General features: G+C 39.9%; 1 protein-coding gene across 2 annotated transcripts in view; it reads right to left on the bottom strand.

Annotated features, from left to right (window-relative positions):
- pnoca (prepronociceptin a) overlaps positions 1-1,291 on the bottom strand; it is an 8,800-nt gene extending 7,509 nt beyond the window's left edge. The window contains exon 1 of one of the 2 annotated variants that reach the window (XM_017032429.2): positions 1,132-1,291. In XM_017032429.2, the coding sequence (XP_016887918.1) occupies positions 1,132-1,189 (58 nt within the window). In that variant the 5' untranslated portion in view covers positions 1,190-1,291. The remainder of the gene's footprint in view (positions 1-1,131) is intronic. The other variant, XM_008310796.3, reaches the window with a different exon arrangement.
- Between the last annotated feature and the right edge of the window lie 5,749 nt (positions 1,292-7,040).

Raw genomic sequence — 7,040 nt, 5'->3', positions numbered from 1 at the left:
ATTATCCGACTGAATGCTGCTGCAGACGTTGGTCAGTTTCTTTGAACTGGTCTGTGTGGAGGTCACACGGTAATTATTTAATGTAAAAAGGAAAAAAACATTAATACAAAAAGGTCAGACCTTGAACTGTGTTTTTAACGTCTTCATGTTTCATGACTAGACTTACTGAACGTTAGCTCTACTGATAATGGCCTGAAGGCAACGGTGTATTAGCTGCAACGCAGAGATGAATCCAACACACACACAAACATCACCATCACACTGTCGGAGCATGTTGTAACACACACACACACACACATTAACACATTTATGCATTCTATATATTTGTAAGTTAAAAATAGTGACTTGACTTGGTTCCTTTTCTGTCAAAAACCATTGACCCTGTAAAGACAGAGCCCTGATGAATAGGACTTGAGGAGAACGTGACCCCATTTAACCTACATGCAGTAACTTAAATTACCTTTGATTGCTGTGTCTTTAACCACAGTGTCAACACAAACAGTCGTGTTGGGAAAAGAATTTCCATCCGTTCAACAGTGACCGGAGCTCAGCCGTAAATCTGTTGGTAATAATTTAACATCCAACTCTGACCGACCACATTTATGACCTTGTTTTTTATAAACTAAAAGCAGAGAAAATCAATTATTTGTCTTCTTTTTTTAATTGAGTTACAGGTTTTATTATTATTATTATTATTATTACTGTCGTTTCCCAGATTGACTGGAGACGTGAAGTCAATAGTCGCTGATAATTTTTTTACCTCTATATTTTTTTCAGTCACACGGAGCTGCAGGGTCAGAGGGTCCCACTGACAATTAGTGGCAATAGCAGCAATTATTCTGCTACGGCAGCGGTGAATGGTGGAGTGATGGAGACAAACACAGATAAAGTGATTGTAAATTGCTTCTCCGTTGCCAGAAGGTCGAACAATCGAACAATGTTCATCGTTTCAGACCGTGTCGTGGGTTGTGTTCACTCTGGTTCACACAACAGCAGTTGAAGTCTTTCTTTCATGACAATACATTTTCTAAAATATAAATTTTTAAAAATTGCAGTATGTCAGAGGTCAAAGGTCAAGTCATTTAGTCGTCTCCCCTTCCAACCCTCGCCCACTCCAGAAGTTCTTCTTACCTGTGTTTGAGTGAAATAACGGGGCTCCCCTCAGACTGAGGATCAGGTCGTTCAGCATTTACGTTCCCCTCCCTCGGTCTCAGCTTGATTTTTCTGGCAACGTGGAGGCTGCTGGAGTCAGCTCCTCTTATAGGGTCCCCCCCCTCTCCTCCTCTCCCCTTCAACCTCCTCCTCCTCCTCCTCTGATTCTCTCTCCCTTTCCAAACTCACTTCTTTCATCATCGGGAGCGTAAAACGGGGAGGGAGGGACGGAAAACTACAAGCAGAGGGAAGATGGGGGAGAAGATGGACAGTGGAGAGAGGGAGAGTGAGGGTGGGGAATCGAAGGGAGGAGGAGAGGAGAAAGGAGCGAAAAGACGTTGGGCGAGAAATAGAAGGATACAAGAGAAGGATGATGTTAGAGCAGCGGAGGTTAGGGGTTTGATGCTGAAAAGACAGGAGGAAATACCCCCCCTTATGATTACTGTAAATATTAAGTATTTACATAAGTAAATATAAACATATATATATGACGCCATATATACATACTGTATATGTGATAATATTAGGACTGAGTGTTAGAAGATGGAAACATTTTTGCTGCACAAAAGAAAACTGTCAAATATTAAAAATCCTTGTCTTTTGCTTTTGTTCATATTCATGGACTCCACTTGTGAAGCTGTTACGCAGATGCATAAAAGTGTAAGAGGAGCATATCTTTTTTTTTTTTTTACTCTAATTAAACCATGACTTCAATTATTTTTTTCACCTTTTTGCCAATGGACCCTTCATTCATTTTTCTTGCTACTGTATGAGCACTCTTTAGCTCCATATGGAACACAGCTAACTCACTACACCATAAATACCATGATTAACACTGGTCAGCTCCGTCACTTCATCTCAAAATAATGGTGCGGCGGCCCTTCCTGCTCCACATAAGGAGACGTTTTTGCTCCGTCAGTGATGTGGACATTAGGATCTTTCCGGTCAACATCTATTAGCGTTCCTTTCGTCTAATGTCCTGTCAACTCTGGTCACTCATATCTAATCAACACCTTTAATCCTCCACTACCTTGCGGTGACTTTTTCGGCTTCAGATTTTTATTTATTTATTTATTTTTCTCTATTGTACAATCGAAACAACTCTGTCAACCACCGGGAACATCAGATGATGACAGAAAAACGGCCGATACAGACAGAAGCGAGGTGCGATGGCAGACGATTCATGGTCATGGCAGACGGCTCTCAGACAGATGACCTGAAAGGACAGGACTTTCCACTGTCAGGTTTACAAATCAAATGCAAAAAAAATATTTTTTACTCAAAGCAAGGTCATCTGTTTTTATTCACTTATACTTCAACCTTGATTTATAAAGACACACGACCGCATGGATGGACACGCTCACATTTGCCTTTAAAAAAAACAAGAAAGTTTTCATTGTCAAAGTTTTTAGGAGACGCTGTATGCCATGTGGCTGTCGCGTCTCCACCCCAGTGTGGGAGTGACAGTCAGATGTCCTCCAACTTCTCGTCTCTGCTGTGGCAGGAACTCATTACTGTCATTTTACTTTAACACAATAAAACAAAACCAGAGGAAGAAAAACTTTGTTTTTTCGTTTACTGCATTGATGTACAAGTGATTTTGGTCAGTGAAAAAAACTGTTGTTAATAATAGTATGTATTTATGAGGGAAAAAAGGAAACAAAATATAACTGATTTTCAAATATTTCTCTCAATTAAAAGCCTTCTTTTGTTGTTTCATTTAGCTTTAATTATCATTGTTTTTTTATAAGGAGGCTAACGATGTGTGTTAGTCAAACACCGTTCATCACAAATACACATGTACTAAACAAATGTCCGCTGTTCGTGTTTAACCATTTGTTTCAACAGAAGCATTTTTTTTTTTTACAATAACATAAAAGTCCAAGGAAGTTGCCCCTGATCTGTACGACTGTTGTTGAGACTGTTGTCGCTGGTGTCTGGAGCGGCTGAGACGGCCCTACGAAGGTCAATAGGCTATTACGGCGTTTGTCTGAATTAGTCAGTAGTTCATTAGTAGATAACAATCAGAGGACAGACGGCGGTCTGCTCAGGTACTCCAAAAGACCGTCAAGACATCTCAGCCTCGTCATGTCCAAGATTCTCTCTGTGTCTATAGTAAAAAAACACTCATTAAATACTTTGTGTTTGTTTGTTTGTTTGTTTGTTTGCAGGTCCTGTGGCCCAGGAGTGACGTCTGACTGAAGTACGTTTTAGAGTAGAGTTTTTTGGTCAATAGACAGAAAAATAATATTTTAATGAGTTAACTGTAATGTTATATATATATTAATATATATATATGTAAAACTATTTAAATTTAGTAATAACAATAGTATAATGAAAATATAATAATAAATAATTGCAATCTACAACATCACACACATCAACAGTAATGACCAACTAATCTACTAATACTTAACTAACACTAACACTAACCTATCTGTCTACTACTACTAACCTACTAATCTAGTAACATCCACTGTTCAGGTTTCTATCTATCAGACTATCTGGTTGTGATGTAGCAAGTTAAATAAGTTAATTAAATACTTAATACTTTGTACTACTTAGTCACTGATTCTACTGTGTTACTCCCACTACGACGGAGTCCATCTTGAATATTAGTCAGTCTTGTAACTGACGCTAATTCACAGTTGGGAGAAATAATGCATCCAACTCGGTGAGAATTAAATCAAACAACTGAGTCACATTAAAATCCGATTACGAACCAACTGTATGAAACAAATACAGTTTGTTTACAGTTTGTGTCCAGCTTCACTCAGATGACGGCTGACTTACTACACAACAAAAGTGAGACACACCGAGACTGATCTCAGAGTCTGATCCATGAATCACATTTTCCCTCCTCCAAGTGAACACTGTCATTAATTAAACACTCGTTAAGACCTTTCCTGTGGGAAATGGCCGATGACTGAGCAGTAAATTAGACACAACTACAACAGATGCTAATTTCAGTCTGGTGTCTCTCACAAACAAACACAAAATAATAATTTACACAAGACGCAAACAACATCATTTCAAACGTACGTGAATGCGACTGTGATGCTAACGTTTGAAGCTAATGGTGGTATGATGCGCGACATGTGGTCAATCTCAGCGGGCTCTGTGTGTGTATGTGGGTGTGTTCCCTCAGTGAACTTTGGTTTCAGTGACTGTCTCTTGATCTGTCTTCTCTGCTCCACCCCACCCCTCTCTGTGTTTGATTCCCATTTTCTCCTCCAACCTCTCAATAAATTTAAATTAAAAAAGTTTGAACTACATTGATCCTAATGTTAACAGCAGATATGATGTTAACAGGCTGCCCCCTGTAGGTGCCAAGCATATGGTTCCTCTGGGAATTGAACCCATAACTCTCTGCTTTTGAGGCAGGCGTGCTAACCGCTACACTATAAAATCAACAACTAATTCTTTCTAATTCCTTTTTTCCAAATGTTTAGAAGTACAGTGGTCCCTCTCCTAAGCTACCAGTGATACTGTTTAATTTTTTAGGTTAGAAAATATTTTTTATCACAAAAACAATAAAATTATTTTTTAAAAATATTTACCGTAAAATACCGCAATATACTGAAATTCTCTCAAGATTGGAATGAAAAACAATGAAAAACAAATCGCGATACAGAGAGGGACCACTGTACCATATTTTCCAGAGTATAAGTCGCACTTTTTTTTATACCCTGTGGCTGGGTTTCTGTGCCCAGGATTAATGAAATGGTATTAAAAGTAAATGTTTTCTTGTCTTTCTGGGATTATTTCTCTTTCCTCTAGTCCAGGCGTGGCCCGGACACAGGGAGGTGGAGAGTTGTTGGGAAGAGATAACGGCTCTTATCTTCTTACTGCCAGAGGCTGAGAGGCCCGATCAATCAAGAGCTGGTTAAAAGGATGTATTGATTCCTACGTATGAGTCGCAATGAAAGAAAAGAAGGAAAAACAAAGGTGTCGATGGAGCGTTGAGAGGAGGTGCTGTTTACTCCTGTGTAATCTTTGAGGAGCATGATGTTGATCTAAGTTTTTAAGTTTCAGGAATTAGTGGCTGTTGCTCCAAGACAGCAAGGGAAGCTTCCATGTTCAAGAAGAGACTGAGAAGCGTCTAATTCAGAGGTGACCAACGCGTCAGAGGCCAAGAAGCCACGACTTTTACTTGACTTGACTTTGCAAAGAGCCACATAAAGTACATAGGCACATCTGAACTACCCCATACCTTAAAAAAACCAAAAAACACATAGGCACATCTGAACTACCCCATACTTTAAAAAAAAACAAAACAAATAAAAGTCACTGTTACAACTTCCTGTTTACGTCTCTTCATCTGTGCAAATTGGGTTTTTCCTACGTCATCTGCATCAACGCCCATCTGCACGAGATTCACATATTTGTGTGGGTTTAAATGTATATATATGTATTCGATATTTGTGTGGGTTTAAATGTATATATGTATTCCATACATATATACTGTATATATGTGCATATATCTGTGACCTGTGTATTATATGAATAGCTTAGCATTAAAGCTTTAAACAGCAGGGTGACGTTTCATCCAACAGGTCTTTCATCCTTCAAACAACCTTGAATCTTGAACTTTTTCCTGGTCTGGTCCCGCGGTTGTTTGTCCAGTTATCAGTGTGTGGGTGTCGCTCGCTGACACACCGTGTGTCACAGCCCGAACGGAGCAAATGTCACAGATGTGATTCACTCAGGAGGCGTGAGACCTTGTCATTTCCTGACCCACTGTGGGGCCAAAAAGGTTACTGTGACGTCCCCCTTTCCTCTGCACAGCAGACGGCTGCCGTTCTTTCACATATAATTGATTTGTAGTCTATTAAAGCTAATGGTCATCCTCCTCATGGAGCGGCACCGTCAAAGTGTTTGTTCACTGCTGAGACAGTGCGACGCTCCCTCCTCCTGTCTGCAGTTATTATCGCAAACAGACAAAACTGCCAGGTGACTTCGTATGTTCTGTCTTAGATGTAATCACTGTATTTGGGATAACTTTTAGTTTCTTTTTTTATAATGACAAAAATATATATATCTGTGTAGTAAAGTCATTAGAATAGAATAGAATAGAACAGTGGTTCTCAAACTGTGGTACGTGTACCACTGGTGGTACGCGAGCACTCTCATATTTTCACATTTACATTTTCAATTTTAATACAATTTATCCACTAAAAAAAGTTGTCATTTAACAGACTTTACATCCACTGTACTTGATCATATCATGTAGGTCATCATGTAATTGGGTGATAAAAAAAATTGCTTTTTTTTTGGGTGATTGATCATATCATGTAGGTCATCATGTAAAAATTGCTTTTTTTTTGGGTGAGGGGACGCAGTGCTATCATTCGTTTGTACTTTATAATTAGGTATTTTTAAATTCACCCTAATTAATGATGCGTTAGCCTCACCATCACTGCCTCGACCAAAAACAATCAGAACTACACAGGAGGCCTCAGCTCTGGTTGCAGAGCGGCTGCTCCGTGTCGGAGGAGACGTCAAGGATAAAACCAATTAGACTCCACCTCCACCACCAACCGGGCTGACTGATTTATCAGCTACTTAAAGCCTGGGCCGTGATGGCCACATCAGCCTGAACTCATGAGCAAACCAGTGAATAAATATAATTCTCCATCTCTGTCCTGTAACGACCCGCTGCAATCATGGAGTTTAACGATGACGGAGAGCCCAGACCGCGGTGAAAATTCAATGCAGCGCCCGTCAAGCCTTAGCAGAGAGTCATCGGCCTGTCGCTGGTGACAAGAGCAGCGGCGGAGCAAACAAGATGAGTAAAAAGAAAGACGGAGCACAGAATTTAACATCTTTAACGTGACAGATAGGCACAAACACACACTGAGGACTTCTCCACTGGATGGACTGGTGTC

The sequence above is a fragment of the Cynoglossus semilaevis genome, chromosome 5 (genome assembly GCF_000523025.1).
Source record: "Cynoglossus semilaevis isolate Cse_v1.0 chromosome 5, Cse_v1.0, whole genome shotgun sequence".
NCBI lineage: Eukaryota > Metazoa > Chordata > Actinopteri > Pleuronectiformes > Cynoglossidae > Cynoglossus > Cynoglossus semilaevis.
This window is presented reverse-complemented; position numbering and strand designations above follow the sequence as displayed.